Source organism: Sturnus vulgaris, chromosome 8 (assembly GCF_052056855.1).
Source record: "Sturnus vulgaris isolate bStuVul1 chromosome 8, bStuVul1.hap1, whole genome shotgun sequence".
In the NCBI taxonomy this organism is placed as follows: Eukaryota; Metazoa; Chordata; class Aves; order Passeriformes; family Sturnidae; genus Sturnus; species Sturnus vulgaris.
The window spans coordinates 20511448-20527654 of NC_142250.1; the positions used below are offsets into that span (position 1 = coordinate 20511448).

Here is a 16207-nt window from a genome sequence, read left to right on the forward strand (position 1 = left end):
AACAAGGTCATAAGAGCTGGAGTATATCAGTAGACTTGGGAGATGCAAAAAACCAAAAAAGCCAAACCAACCAACCAAAACCAAAAACAGTTAGCAGGGGACATATCAGAGCTGGGAAAGTGTCTGCTCTCACACTTGTGTTTGAAGGATCTTGTTTAATTTGTTTAGCCTGAACGTCAGGCTCCCTATTTCCTTGAGATGACGATGAGTGTTCCTGTAGGCTGTGCAAGATACACAGCATCCTTGCAGAAAGCAAAGGGGGTGTAAAACAGGAACTAGCACCCATTTCTGAAACTTATGAAAGTGATGTTGTCTGCAGAGATTTTGGTGATCCTTCTGCAGAGAGAATAAGATTAAATCTTCCAAGAAAAGCATAAGAATAAATCTTCCAAGAAAAGCAGCTCTTGGTCAGTATGTGTTTTGTAATTACATCTTGTGCTTTTGTCTGCAGCTGTCTGTGAGTGCTATTTTCTGATGTGTGCTCTGTGTTAAAGTCTAACTTCGCTTTGTAAATATTAAAAAAAAATCCTGCAGAACTTCTGTATCATGATCATTTAATTCAATAACTTATGAGTTGATATGAAAACAGTGAATTCCTGTGTATCCTGAGGTACAGGAGGGGGGCATGCCATTGCTACGTCAATTATATTTTTTGCACCAGCCTTTCAACTTCCTCAATCTCATTAGACTAACATGGGTTCTACTGCAGAGATCATATGTTGAGTCAAGTTGCCTTAAAATTCTCCTGCACAACACTTTTCTAGTCAGTAGGTGACATTTACTCAAAATAGCAGCTTCTCAGAAAAACTTTTTTTTACACGTTTTTTTTTCTTCTGAGGAAAACATATTCTATTTATTCAGTTCTGTTTGAGTCTGATCATTTCAGATGGAAAAATGAAAATGTTTTCACTTTTGCTACATACCCATTTTTAAATAAGGCTTCTTTTTTCCTGTGTTTTTAAAAGTTGATGTTATTTTACTGACTCTGGAATAATTTTGAGATTTATTTATGCACAGAATTTTTAAGAAGTGTAGCTTAAAATTATTCAGTGTACTTCTGGAGTTACATCATCCAGTGAGTCCCCCTGACTAATTTTAACAGAGGCAAAAAATGACCAAAGGGTGAAGCTATCAAGCAGCTGATTTACATGTGCTGCATAATGCTTTGTAGGAAACTACCTCAGGATTGCACGGATTTCAAAAGTCTGAAAACCACTGTTGCAGCCCAACATGTAAGATGAAGGCCACTGGATACACTTCTGTTGGGTCCTGTTTAAACAAAAACTTTAGAAAGAATTCATTTTGATTTACAGATTTGTGTTGATGGAGGGAATTTTTTCCAAAGAAACTTTTTGAAATAGCAAAATTTAAGTGATAATTATCCTTACTGGATAAACAAATTATCCTCACTACATAACATTGCTACTGCTGAGGAAAGGTGCCAGCTGGGTCCAGGAGGCACAGAGCTGCAGAACTCCTGACCTTGCTCAGGTGGAAACACGTGGGAAGGAAACACATCACTTTCCTGAGACAAGTTAGGAGCTTGACCACAGGAGCAAGGCTGCAAACTGCCCTGTCCTTTTAAACCCACAGTCGTGGTGCCAGAGTAGTGTTGGGTGTCTGGGGCTCCCCATACAGGCTGAGAGTGCCCAGGGATGCTGGCAGGCAGAAAATGCTCTCCTTGTGGATGCACTGAATGTCTTTGCCAGCTACCTCTCATGGTTTCCTCAGCATGAGCTCCATTTAGTTTAAGCCTGTGCAGGGGCACAGCTCCATGGGTTCCCTGGCCATGCTCGGGCACGTGTTGCCTTCTTGCCCTCGGCTGCTGGTGCTGCCCAAGGGCTGGGCAGGAAGGGCCCTGGCTCGGCTGGGGCTGCCTGGCAGCACCAACAGGAGCTGTCCTTTCCTTCCTCATCCCCAGGGCTTTGAGCTCCAGAGAAGAGGTGGCCAAAGAGGTGGGATGGCCTCTGGGCACCTACTGCCCCACGCGTCCCCTGTGCCTGAGGAAGAGGAGCTGAGCTGTCAGGCTCACAATCCTGCAGCTTCTTTATAGCCTGCTGCTTCTGCTTCCTTGGGAGGATGTGCTGAAGGAGCTGAATGCCTCCTTCATTGCAAATTTCAAGGTTTGCTGAAAAAGATGAGTGAAAATGATAGTTAAGCAGATGGTTTAAATTTCTCTGTCGCCTTTCTCTGCGGTTTCTCTGTCAGCTTCTGTTCTGCCACTGAAAAGAAGGGAGGAAAATGAAACACAGCCGCTTCCTTAAAGAAATGAATAATGATTCTAAGAACATATTTTAATCAACTTTCTTTTTATCAATAAAAGATGATGGATTTTAGCAAGAAAGGCCTCTTTGCCTTTGTGGGAAAAAGCCCGCAGATAATTCAACATTTGAACACTGAAATGTTGAAAGGAACACGTGTTTAACTTGCTTTTTTCTCTAGACTGGAGGTTACAAATGTGCAGCAGAAAAATTTATTATCTCAGCAAATTCAACTGAATTTTATTTTTTACGTCTACAAGGAGACAAACCTGCTGAAGGGAGAAATACAGGCTTTTCAGCAAAGCCCCATTCCATTTGGGTTTGCATTTGGGCTGAACTGTGATCCCCTCAGGCAAAGGCAACTGCACAGCAGTAGCCAGAGGATGTGTTTGCTCTTGCTGTAGCCAGTCAGCCATTTGGTGAATGCAACTAAATCATACTGCAAGTTGTGTTTTTGGGGAAACCTGCATTTGCTGACCTCCAGCCTCAGGCTGAAGAAGTACTGTGATTCTTGGCATTCTGAACCACTAAGATACATTGGTGTGGCTGGTATTGTAGATAAAAGGCATGAATTTGTTGTTTTCCACTTGTGTGTGGAGATTGGAGTGGCAAAGGAGTTTGACAAGAAGCAACAAAAGGGACAGTATTCCATCTTATGAGACAGGTGGTCTATGGACACACACATTTAGAGAGCTAGGGAATTACAGCTTGGAAATTCTTTTTCAGGCCTGGACTTCTGACTCTCAGGTCTATTCCCAGGCTGACAAGCTGACTGCAGCTTCAGTTAGGGAGGAAGTCTCCCAAGGTGATAACATAGTGAAAACCAGAGTGGAATTAATAATAAAAACTAACACCTGGTGTCTTTCCCGTGGGATACATCCTGAGGTGCTGTCTCATGGACGTTTTTCCCAATTGTCCAATGAGCTACTGCCCTGTCCTAGCTGCACGTAACACGCTTTAAATACGAGCTGTCTGTACAATAAAGTTGGCCTTTTTTCCCTAAAGAGGTCCATGTGTGTTGCTGTCCTTTCTCTCTCTTTTTAGCGCAGTGACCGCAGTGGTCCTTGTAGTTATAGTTATCTTTGGGTGGTCCTTGGCTCAGAAAGGCAGCTGCATGTCTGGCTCAGGCAGGACACCATCTCCTGTGGGCCGTGGGTGTCCTACATCACAGTGCTGCCCCACCAGATGGCAGCTGCCAGCTGGTCTAGGTCGAGCTGGCTCCTGGGACCAGGAGATTTAGTGCCCTTTCTAGATGTCTCAAACAAAATGAAGGTTCCCTTGAGCTAGATGTCCTGACATAGATGCAAATGCATGTGGGAGATATGTCTCTTTTTTTTTCTTTTCCCTGAGACTCTAGGGAAGAGGACAAAGAAGGATTTTTCTTCCTGTTTTTGTAGGTGGAGGCACATTACAAAGGGGTTTGTAGTATAAACAACCCATATTGACAAAGGGTGTTGTGGCACTGTTTCTTACTATGTTAACTGCATGTTTGTCTTTACCCCTTGAGTTATTTTTACTACAGATAATTTGGTTACATCTGTTTTGCTCCAGTGGAGCAGAGATTAAGTGGGTGGGTGTGTTGAAACTGGACTTTCAGACGCATCAACAGTTAGTGAAGTATGAAAAAGAGAAATGGTGCTTCCTCTGCTGTGACTCTCCTCTGCTCAGGACTCAAGCAGACACACTCTGCAAATGATTGTGTGTCTGCTTGAGTCCTGACATCATCTAGTGAGGAGGTACCACTGGACTGGGAAGATCCCTGGGAAATAAACCTCTCTGACCAAAGAGCACGGTGGGGATGCTGCAAAGGACCTTCTGTGCTTTTAAAGTGGCAGTAAAACGGTAGAAGTGGAGCACATTTAGGCTTGTTTCTGCGTTAGGAAGTCTAAGACAGTGATGTTCTCTCTAGATTGGTATTAAATGTTCTCTTCAGGGTCTCTGTGCTTCTGCCATTCATCACACCAGTGTGGGTTTGGCTAGATTGCAGCTGGAAGTGGATCTGCTGGTATGTGAATGGCCTATGGCAGCAAAGTAGTAGATGTGCTGGCACAGTTTCACAGGCTGTATGAACTTGCTCAGCCTGTGCTGAGAGCTGCCAGAGGCCCCAGAGCCACAGCAGTGCAGCACAGAGCTGTGAGAGGCTCTGGGGCTCACTAAAGTGGCCAAATGAACATTCACTGGAGCTGCCCTGAGTGTGCATAGCTCAGTGTGACCTTGCATCTCCTTGGAAAACACTCCATAAATTATACTTAGTTTAGCTAATGCTTTCCAAAACCCAGTCAGTTTAGAGGTTACTGCCTGTGTAGACTGCTGCAGTCTTTTCCTTGGGATCTAAGGTATACTTCTGTTTGCAGCAAAGCTACAGTTCTGCTTAAATCCTGGTATAACGTGTAAAGGGATGAACTAAACCCATGACTTTGCTGCTGCCTGTATTCCAATACAAGACGTTCCCCATAAGGGTTGAGAACAGTCCTCTGGGATTGCTCTGTGCCAGGAACACCACTGCATCAAGAGAGCTCCCTGTGTAGTATAGGCAATTGCTATCCTGGCTTATGACTTACTGGGGGTCTTCAGCCTGGATTAGCAGCTCTTTATGCAGCAAAGTTGCAGCTTAGTTGTGATGTCTTGGGTTTTAGCTTTTATATTTTTCAGATTCTCTGCTGCTTAGTGTGTAACTCTGAAACTTCATATTAGGTGTTAGTAAGTTCTCTCAGGGTAGTTAGACAAAACAATCCCTTCCTAGCTAGAGAATCAAGGGCACCTGGTACCCAAAAAGCATGAACAATGTTGAGGGAAAGGGGGCAAGCCAGGGGGCTGAGACTTCATAGCCTGGAGCTGTGGTTGGGCAATTGACCCCAATGTGTAGATGAACCAAAACTTGTAAAAGTGTAAAAACTCATGACCAGGATCCATCTTGGATTTGCTTTGGGTGTAGCCCCAGCCAGGCTCTTGCACTGCCCAAGGTGTATCCTTTCAATAAATACCTATATTATTCCTTTTGCTCTGTCTAGTCTCTGTACCAGGTCAGCCTTTCCAGGCATCAGCTGGAAGAGAAAGTTGGTTAGTTGTCCTTCTGAATACTTTTTCAAGCATTTGAGTAAAGCAGATGTTAACAGAAAACAGGTGGCTTTAACCACCTATGGTAGAGTCCCCTCAGGTTTCAGTCACTGCAAGGTCATGATCCTGTTGGTTCTCAAGGTCATCATAAAATTGCTGGGGAGAAGCAGTTGGAAACACTTGAATTTCTTGTTAAAAATATTTAAACCTCACCTCCCCTTAAAAAACAAACCAAAACATTATAAAGCATTTCAGATGTGTTATTAGGGAGAACAAAAAAAAGCAACTAGACAACCAAGAAGTAATCTTCCTCCAAGTTCCTATCTAATCAAGGTTCATTTATGTTGCCATAGTGAGTTTATAGTGCTTGTTTCCCTCTTGATCTGAGTAGCGGCCTTGGCCATTTCAGTAAAGAGGTCAGGGACGGAATTCTCCTTGCCATTCAAATGTATTTATTTTGAGGGTGAGGCATTTGAGGAAGGACTTCTACAGTTGCTTGGCTTTGCCCATAGATTGTTGCACAGAGAGCATGAGTTTTCTGGTGCTGTATTCTTGTAGTAGTTTTGTAAACCTTAAATTTAAAACCAAAATTAAACAAATCCCACTCCCCTTCCTCCCTGTGAATACGGTACAGAGGGGGAAATACATGGTTACTCTTGATGCACGGAGAAGAATGCTGTGCCTTCCAGGTTTATGTGTTAGCTGAGCTGTTCTAAATTGCTCTGGGAGCTTGATGGCTCCTGAGCTGTGGTTCATTTGCTTTTCACTTCTGCTTTCCTCAGGAAGCATGTGCAGCAGCTAATCAGGTGATTCACAGTGGAAAGTTTAAAGAGCAGAGTGGGATTTGCTCCATACACCAGCAGGCCTGGTAGGACAGAAGCAGCAGCACTCATTTCTCTGGGTATGGTCATTGACTGCAGCAGGAGCTGACAAATCTAGGAGCCCAGGTATGGCAAGAGATTTTCTGTGAAAGCAGACACAGACTGTTAAATGAAGGAACCTGCAATATTGGTTGTAACTGCTATGTCGTGATAGGATTACTTTCAATTAGTGAAGGTTTCAGTCAAACTTCACCCTAAAATGCAGTGCAAAGACAACTTTCCTTAGGAAGTAGTGTAATTCCTATTTTTAGCATTTGCAATATTAGCTGTCATAACTGTGGTCATCAAACAGTGATCATAACTGCTAATGAAAGGAGGGGAGTATAAAGGATTATCACACTGGATTTTTGGGATCATCTGAGCTGTGTGTTTCTGGTAATCCACAGAATCCTGGGACTAAATAGTCAAGACAACTATATTACAATAAAGAATATTTAAAGCAGGTAGTCCTAGAACTAAAGGTCTGATATTTTGTCTAGTGTATCTCCTGTTATTTGAAGAGTTGGAGTAAATAAGGAGGCCAAATGTAGTCTTTATTTAGTGTTCATGTACTTTTGGAGATTAAAGATTTCCATGTACACTCAACGAACATTTTTTTAAAGAAACTTACTGTAAAAGGTGGACCAATTTTGGCCTGAATTTTGGTATGAGACTTGATTCTCTTTTGGTCTTGGTGCAAATTGGGATTTTTTACCTGAATAAGATCCTTCTATGAACTGCTAAGGGGGGTGATCACAGATAAATATAATTAAAATGTCATTAAAAATCATGTTTGTTCAACTAGTAAGCTGTTAGTAACAGTATTCTGCTGGTCCTTCTGCCAGTTTTGGTCAGGCCTTTCTTCCCTTCTGTCTTTTCAGTCTGGAAAGATGTTGCCACATTGCTGTGTGATTTCACACAAGCTTTATTTAGGAAAAAAAAGGGAAAATACATGATCAAGTTCTGTTTTCTCTCTGTAGCCTGACACTGCAGATACTATCAGATCTATTTGATTAATCTTAACTTTTATATCTTTTAAAATATTTATTATTTAACATTTACTTTTTGTGTTATTGTGATACTTATCAAAAAGTATCTTATCAAACTTAATCAAGAATCAAAAAATGATCAAAACTGAAATAAGCTATTTACTTACACTGAGGATCAGAACAAGTAGTGGAGTGTAAAAGAGACAACATATAAGACCTTTTCAAAATATCTAAGTTATCCTTAATACCAAAGATATTTGAATTCTGAAGTATGTGATTTTGTGGTTGGTCTAGAAGAGTAATTGTCCTCCAGGATGAATAGAAAATTGAAGGGATTTAAAAGTCCTAATCAAATTGTAGATGCAAGAAAAGGCTCCTAGGAGAAGTAATATTTAAAGCATATAGTGCAAGTAGAGTCAACAGACTAATACTGGAGGACAGATATTTAGTTTGATATGGCTTTTGTAGTCTAGATAGTTGGAATAAATAATGAGGAATATCATAATCTTCCTTCTGCTTTCATGTAGTTTTTGGAGATTAAAGTGTTTCACATACACTTTAAATGTCTTACATAGCCGGTTACAATTCTTCACTAATGAAGTTTGTGAGTATCTGGTTGTGAGAGTTTCTGTGGAGCTGGGATGAACTCTTCCATTACGTGGATTCGTAGAGTGAACACTGAGAGGCTATCCCTGCTTACTTTAACACCAACAAGAAAGACATTCTCAGTCAAATATAAATAGAAAGAGAAAATTGGTAAACACATTTGCAGGGCCATGCAGTGCAGCTCAGGGAGTTGACTCATCAGCCACTGACCTTCTGAGGCCACTGGAAGCACTTCATTTCACCTCTCCATGACTAAGTTTCACCATTTGTAGAATGCCTCTGTAAAGCACTTTGGGATTCTCCATGCAGAAGACCACGGTGAACGTGGGCACTGGAGTGAGTTACTTGTTAGCATTGATTTGGGCTTAGCAGAGTAGCTTCCAAAGTGAGAGATCTCCTTGAGGAAAAGAATGGCTTTGCTATTTGGGATGCAAGTTGAGCCTCACTGAAAACATAACTGAACTATGCTCATCACTAGAACAGCACCCAGGCTTTCTCAACCACACACTTACAGCTTCAGGATGACTCAAGTGGGTCAAAATCCCACACCAGAGTTAAGTATAACATATGACAAATGTAACTCCCACACAGTCATGAGGAACAGAGTCTTCCTGTTTACTCTGTGCAGTCACCACACTTCTTCTCATAGGGTTTGTTGTCTTAATAAGATCATTAAGGAAAACAACAGCAGCAAAATACAGAATTTTGTGGAGATAGGAAGTTCTAGACTGACTGTTCTTTGGGGACTGATCAAAATTACATAGGACTCCATCTCCTAGCAAAGGACAGAATATGGGCAGTGGTAAAATAAGCTAGCCTGTGCTGAAGTGTGAAGGACCAGCATTTGCATCTAAGCACAGGTGTTTGCTGGGACCATCATCTTGCTGGAGGTGGTGTGGTGCAGAGTGACAAGATAAATGCCCTGCCCTTCATCTCTACGGTACAGAGCTACTGCAGGAGTGTGGAAGTGAAACTGGTTCATCTGGCATGGAGTGGGCAGAATGCAAGCAGTGAGCTAACTGTGTAACTGAGGGATGACGAAGGAAGAGAATCCCAAATGTAGTGATTACAGAGAATCCCAATTTAGTGTTGGGTCATAATTCTAAACCAGGCTCATAATACTGTCTTTTAAATTTTATTTTAATGTATGTATGTTTTGGTAGTGCAGATCTGACTCAGATTTTTAGTTATATTTGCTTTTTTGACATTTTTATTGAAATGGTGAAATGACAATCAAAGAGACACTGTAGAGAAATAACCTATTTCCCAGAAATGAAGGTAGATTGGTATTTGTCTTTGAGAGGTAATGATTTGCTAAAGACTCTTCTGAGCTCTAAGAAACTGATATATTTGGTAAGTAAAGTGAGCTACATTCATCTTGGTGACAACTCCCATCTGCCCAGCCACATTGCCATAATTTGTTGTACTCTCAGAAGCAGTCACACAATGACCGAGACTCCAGTAAGCATCTGGGTGACTTTGATGGAAACTGGAGAAGCCTGATCTCCATTGGTGTAAGTGTTGTCATGATGTAGGCTCAGCAGAACAGGCTGAGCTCACAGAAAGCTGTGGCAAAGAAATAGGGCTGAGTGACCCCCCAGAAGACCATGGATGAAAACATGGCTGTAAAGTAGATGAGAGGACTTGGGGTTGAGATTAGGGTACCAGAAGGATTCCTCGATGTGTAGTGCCAGATGGACCCATTTTCATTTTGATGGAAATGAGAGTGCCAGAAGCACCACGTTCCCTCATTGCAACATATCCACTTCAGTTTATAGGATCAGCAAAACAAGCAGTGTTGTTGTGAAAATGCCTATGGTACAGAGCTGTACATCTGCCACAAAGAAGAGCTCAATGCTACTGCCTCTTTGGGCCAGAACAGCTCTGTGAGGAATCTCTGGCTTTGCCACACAGCTAACTGTACCAGGTGGGCTTCAGCCCCACTCTAGGTGGGGAATGTATCAGTGATGTGCAGCTAGATTTAGCATCCATACTCAATGAAATGTGCAACCTGGTTCTTGGTTAGTGCTTTTCTGTTGCAAATCTGCTGATAGTAATAGTTATAACTTGCTTTATGGTTGGGGTGACTGAGGTATAAGGGAGAGGATCTGGCTCAGTGACAAAGCTGGGGCTGGAATCCAGATTTGCTGTGTGGTTTACTGGTTTGTTCTGCCAAAGCCTAGATGAGTTGTGTAGCATATGCATATGTCTCATGGAAGAGAGCTTGTTCATGCAATTGCAGGGTAGTAAATGTTCTTGTCTAAGAGCAGGGTGCTTTGCCATTAAAATTGGAAAAGAGTCAGTAACTGAGAGGGCTTCCATATTTCCAAACTCTAACTCCAACAGCTAAAACTGTCAATGTCTAATTTCTTGGGAGAATTGACTGGTAAGAGGTATAAATAACATAGTACATTTATCTGGTCTCATCTCAGCATGGACAAAGCAGCTGAACTCATGTGGCAGCTGGAGGATTCACCTGACAGTGCAGGACAGCAAGAGCAGAGCCCTGATGATGGAGACACAGCAGAAGTGCTGGAGCAGCCTGCACACAGCAAGGACGAGCTACCCCAGAGCCATACCCTCCTGTGGGAGACCCTGGGCAAACAGTTTGTAGAATATGAACAAATGGCTCAATTTCTCATCCCAGAGGATCAACAGAGAAGGCTGCTGGAATTTCTTCCCCTCTTCTTAAAGGTTTGTTCTCTTTATTGCCTTTGGTGCAGATGCCAAGTTGAGTTTCTTTTGCCCTATCCATTCTGTGGTCACCTAAACAGCCAATGTAGTTAATGGAAGCAGGATCTTTTAGGTGATGAATTCTTTTACTCCATTGGAAGCCTGGAGAAGCAGTTTCTTGTCCTCCTTTCATCTACCTTACCTGCTAGGTTTGCATGAAAAAAGTACATGGAGGAGCACTGCTTCACTTTCCTGAGTGGCTAAATTGTATTCTTGAAATCAAGGAGAGTGACAGGCATCTTAGAAAGTGAGTACCCTGTGAAGAGGTCACTTCATGTCTGCCTCATCTATTTTATTACCTAGTGGGGGCTGAGAACAATTTCCATCTCAGAAAATGTGGTTGTGGCATGAGGCCAGTTACGGGAAATGCAGATGTACAGCCTTAAGATGAAATTTTGGGGTTAATGACAAGGCTTATGTCTAATTTTAGTGCTTGAGAGAGGAGTTGGGTGAGAGATGAGAAAAAATGGAGTGAGAAGAAGAAGGGCATATCATGGGTGAGGGACACAGATGAGAACTAGAACATTTAGTTAGCAGGCTGCCCTACAGCTGCCATCAGCCAATGATTTCTGAGATGAACATATTGAAAGGAGAAACTAGAAGAACTCTGTAATCAATGAGCCTTATGGGTCGGTTTTCTTTGCTAGAGTCCATGGAATATACAGAAAACTTCTTGAGTGGACCATACAGACACAGAATGGCAGAGTGTATGCTGGGTGAAGCAAAAAAGCTGACTTATTTTTAAATGTACTGTGGCTATGTACAAGTACAGAATTGTTTTTCTCTTGGATTACCTTGGGTATTTATGGGTATTGAATCTGCATTTTTACATTCTCACTGTGTCTTTCAGAAAGAGAATAAAAACATCTCTTTGGTGAAACCGTATGTTAATGATGGCATATTTCAGGTGTCTGTACTTGTGAGTTCTCAGTGCTATTGAGTGACAGAACTCAGATCTCTGTTCCTTACCTAGCTAAGTTGGATTTCTAAAATAGAAGTCAGTGGGTAGGTGAGGAAGAAAAAAGTTCAGGCATTGTCACTGTTTATATGGAGGCACTGTGAGGCATAAAAGGGGATACTCTGCATTTTGAACTGAGTGTGTGGGAAAATCACGGTGCTCAGGGCTGTGCCATCTTTGGTGTTCATGAGAGTAAAGCAGGAATAACTTCCAGATAGTCATAAACATTTCACTTAAGTGGATGGTGAATGAACCCTTGATGCTTGTAAGTCCTAGTGCACAGTGAAATCATTGTGGATAGTGATGTCAGTGAACAGCACTGAAAATGGTGCAAACCATTCGGTTTTGGGTAGGATCTGGAAGTGCCCATGGTGAAGAATTTTCATTGTTTGAATACAAGTTTGCCCTGGTCCAAGGCAGTGCAGACAAAATGGGTGGAAGGGTCTGAAAAGACAGCGAGTGTATAGCCTGGAGCCTCAGAAGTGGCCTTCTCATTAAACTTAAATGAGATTTTATGTTTATGGAACAAAACTTTCACTTTTCACCACTTCCTCTGAACTTCTGGATTTGTTTGCATAGAAGAGTGTCCCTCCCAAACCAAAGGCTATATTTGAACCGAGCTGTTGCTCTCTGTACGAACCTGTCACTGGAAACAAACCTCTTTGCAGATGGCACTGCATGTGCTGTGGTGGTCTTTGCTGTCTTGGGAGCTCACCACTGCCTTATCAGGTCACCAAATCACTGGCTCTGCAAAGGGGTAGCATTCTTTTCTTAGCCTCCAAAGAATGCACATCAAAATCAGATTGGAGCTGATAATCTGACAGCTTTCTGTAGAGGAGCACTTCCTTTTTCCATGGATCTGCTTTTAAAATGGCATGCTGAAAATTTCACTATTGTTTGTTTTTTTCTGAGACAGCACTGCAAGAAGTTACAACCTTTTAGTTTGGAATGAGAGCCATCTAGGTTTTTTGGGTTTGTGGTTTAGGGTTTTTTTTGTTTGTTTGTTTTTTCTCCTAGACCTGTTTTCATATCTCTTGTCTTCTTTTCCTGACATGGTTTAACCTTATTCAGCAATCAAGTACCACAGTGACTCACTTACCCACCGTGAGTGAAATTGTTGAGATGAGGTTATATATAACATCTTCAGATTTACTGATCCTTAACTAAGTATGAAAAGCAAAAATGCCTTTAATGTGGTGATAATTTTTTGGAGCGAAATTTTTAAAGAATTGAGAAAGTTGTTACTGAACAAGGGTGATAAAAGTTATACAATCTAGAAGTCAGTCTTAGGAATTAAAAATTGGACAGCAAAGCAGTATATTCTCACATGTAAAGTAAATAATAAGTAAATATAAGTAAATAAATTTTAGTACCAGTCCTTTAGGGTCAAAGTATAGCTGTTCCCAGGAGGCAAGATGACTTTTGCTGAGGGACTGGCAATGTTGTACATATGCATATCCATCTTGAATTTCTTTTCTGTAGCGCTGAACCCCACAAGCCTTAGGGTTGTAGAAACTGATTTCCTGAATTTTAGTAATGCTTGCAAAGAGGGGCTTTTAAATTCTCAAAGGAAACTTTGTTACCAAAGATATTCATAATGGAGAAGTGAATTTTTCATTAGCTTAACACTTGATTTTGTGCCCTAGGCATAAGATTCTTCTCCACTTTTCTTAGATTTGCTAGTGGAGCTTTGCACTGCTAGGTAGGCATTTAGATCTAGAAGAGTGACTAGAGCATTTTGGCTTTGCATCATTCATTTAAGAGTAGATTGTGGAGGATCTTGCCTTTCAGCTTTTAGTCATTATGTCCTTCATAACATGGCTTTTACTCCCTTGTTATACCAGCCTTCTGCTGGCTTGGGGAAATGCATCTTTGAGTTGTACAGGTTGTGAAGTTCTTACAGAAACAACCTCACTTCCCCCTGTTTAACAATGGACCCTGTGTGAGTCCTTTCCCTCCTTGGAAGATTTTTCTCTTGCTTTTGCTTTCCTGTTTTGATCGTACAGATGCTAGTGCATCTCTGCCTGTTTGTTTCAGAGTGCTTCAGCTCTCACTCAGTTGGCTGGAGAGAGGGGTCACCAAGCAGGAGGCACCTGGGCTGTGGGGGCTCCTTACTCACCGATAGTCCTTGATGTGGAAGGAAAAGGTGTGGGAGGGAAATGTCAGCCATCTGCTCGTGATTCAGGCCTGGGCTGGGAGTCATTTTAATGTGCCTTCTGTATCTTCCCTCTCAGTGCCTCAGAAAGTATCAGAACGTTCTATTACATGGCTGGCTAGCATCTCTCCGTGAACCATGGAATAGGAAGGGCAGATGGTAACAGCAGACACAGGGAACTTGTGGCAGAATCTTAAATATGTAAAACAGGCTTAAGAGGAAGAAAGAAAATTAGATTACTTTGATACCATATTGTTTGAACTTTTCCTAAAAGCAGATGTCCTACAACAGAGTCAGGTTGATATGCTTCTAGATATAGATCTTCTATAGGCTCCGACATGAATATGAAATTCATTAGATCTGTTCCTAAAGGACACTATTCTAAAGATTGGTGTCTGACCCTCAGGAGGAGCACTGACAAAATCCAATCAGAACATTAGTGGCTGCTTTGTAGGGAGATGGACTAGTAGCATTGCCATGAGCATTTGATTACTGTTCTCTGCTGTGTATGGTCTGAGCTTCTAAAACCTATCCTGCTCATTCTGTTAGCAGAAGAGTGAGTATAGCAAGGCCTTTCTGAAATATTAAGAGGATGTTGCTCTTTGAGGAAGAGGGGCAGAAACCTCTCACTGCTTTCTTCTGAAAAAGGGCATAGCTTAATGACAAACATTATTTGTATATGTGTGTATTTTTAAGTGACTATAGGTTTGTTGTCATTGTGTTTGCCCAGCTTGCTTCTGTTCTTTGCAGATCTTCCCTGCCTTCTGCATCAGTGGTGGAGGAATTGGTGGACCTTGCTTCTGTAACTGAGTGTTTCTGAAAGTAACTTATGGTCAAAATCTGAAAAAAAAAGTTTACTTTTAATATTATTGACTGATGAAAATTAATTGTAGGCACACTGTACAATTGCATTTCACTCTTGTAGCAGAGAAAGAAGAGTTGGGTGCATTTTGCTTATTGACTGCAGTAAAATGAAGTAAAAAGTAGGTGCTTGCCTGATTACTGAGAGATGACTGACACTTCGTCCACAGGCTGCCATCTGTGATGAAAGAAAAGAAATTGAAAGCAATGGTAGAGAAGGAAATAATATTTGTGGAGGATCTTCATTTAAGAAGACTTTCACTGATTTCTTGGCAGAAAGTATTATGGGATGTCTGATCCAATTTTTTTTTAGGAAGACATATGTCATTTTTCTTCCTTTAATCATTGGGGCTTACAGCGTGATTTTCAGAACTTCTAAAAGGAGGAGACTTTTGTAAAGAAGATTTTTCAAGTTTGCTGAGGACAGAGGTATCTCATACTGCTCTTTAGAGGCAAATGCTGAACTGTTGCTAATACATAAATGTGTGTATCATCAGATGTTTTATATAAAAGAATTGGTACTTGATTCTCGGAAGTTGGTTGGGTGCAATAGTATTAGTCTGCTGGAATATTTTCTTTATTGATCTTTAATTTTTTTTCCCCAAAGGAAGGGCTAAGAAACATTTAAGAGGGATTTGTTTGTCGGATTCAGGGAACCAAAAAGTCTTACTGTTGTTTATCTATCTTGTACTTAATTGCTTGTCCATTCTAGAAGAAGTGATTATAAACTTATTTATAAATTGTTTATAAACTTGTCTATAAATTTGTGTTTCTTCAGGGTGTGTCATATTTTGAAAGAGGCTAGCATAATTTTTGATACAAATAATTAGTGACACCGGGTATGACCAACATTTACATTGTTTGGATTATATTCAGTGTAGAAAATACTGTAAAAGCTCTCTAGTAGATGCATTACATAATTCAAAAGGTAGTTCCAGTTTGACTTCTTTATCTGTAGTGTCATACTCCTGCCTGTCTGGGAAATACTGCTTAATGGATTATACTGACTAGGGAGGGAATTTTGTAGAGGAATGTTAGCCTTATGCTCCTCTATTTATATTTATTAGTTTTTGTCAATCTACCAAAGACATGATGTGGCAGAGACTTAACAGTTGCACTTGGATTTCAGGCCTGGGAACAGTCTGCTGGAGCAATCGTATTCCCCAACATTCAGCTGCTAGCCAGTGAGGTTTCCAAGCTTCTGACTAAAGAAATTAAGAGGAACCTCAATGGCAAACCTGCAGGTAATGATCCCATAATATTTTCATTGGATCCAGTTATTCTGGAAATGTGTGTCTTTCAGTTGTACTCTGTGCTGGAAACAAAGGGAGAACAGGAAAATGCTGTGTAACAAACCAGATATTTTAGAGAGTGTGAGCTATTACTGATTTGAGGTGATTGCACTGAAGATTTTGCCTTGTATGCCGTTCTGGTCTTTAGTTTGGAACTTTTGTAGCTGGAAGTGTGTAATGTATGGTGCATGTAAGAGTTAGAGTAGGTTATATACTATTTTGAGGAGCTGTCTTAAATGAGAAAAAAATTACTAGTCACATATGGCTTTCCCGGTGGCTGTTGTATATTTTGTGCTGTCAGCTCAGCTGCCAGGCTGCATGAACGGAACTGGTATTCTTGGTGAAATTTCAGTTTGAAGCATGTAGTTTACATGAACTGAGCTTGATGCTGAATCAAAATGATTTTATGTTTTTCTGTTTGCTTGAGTAGACTCC

The 16207-nt window shown here is 41.2% G+C and overlaps 1 protein-coding gene across 1 annotated transcript in view; it reads left to right on the top strand.

The window, feature by feature from the left end:
- Positions 1 to 336: 336 nt before the first annotated feature.
- Positions 337 to 16207, top strand: part of WDFY4 (WDFY family member 4) — a 127508-nt gene continuing 111637 nt past the window's right edge. Inside the window, exons 1-3 of the mRNA XM_088169085.1 lie at positions 337 to 407; positions 10206 to 10467; positions 15610 to 15724. Coding sequence (XP_088025211.1) covers positions 10207 to 10467; positions 15610 to 15724 — 376 coding nt within the window. The 5' untranslated portion in view covers positions 337 to 407; position 10206. The remainder of the gene's footprint in view (positions 408 to 10205; positions 10468 to 15609; positions 15725 to 16207) is intronic.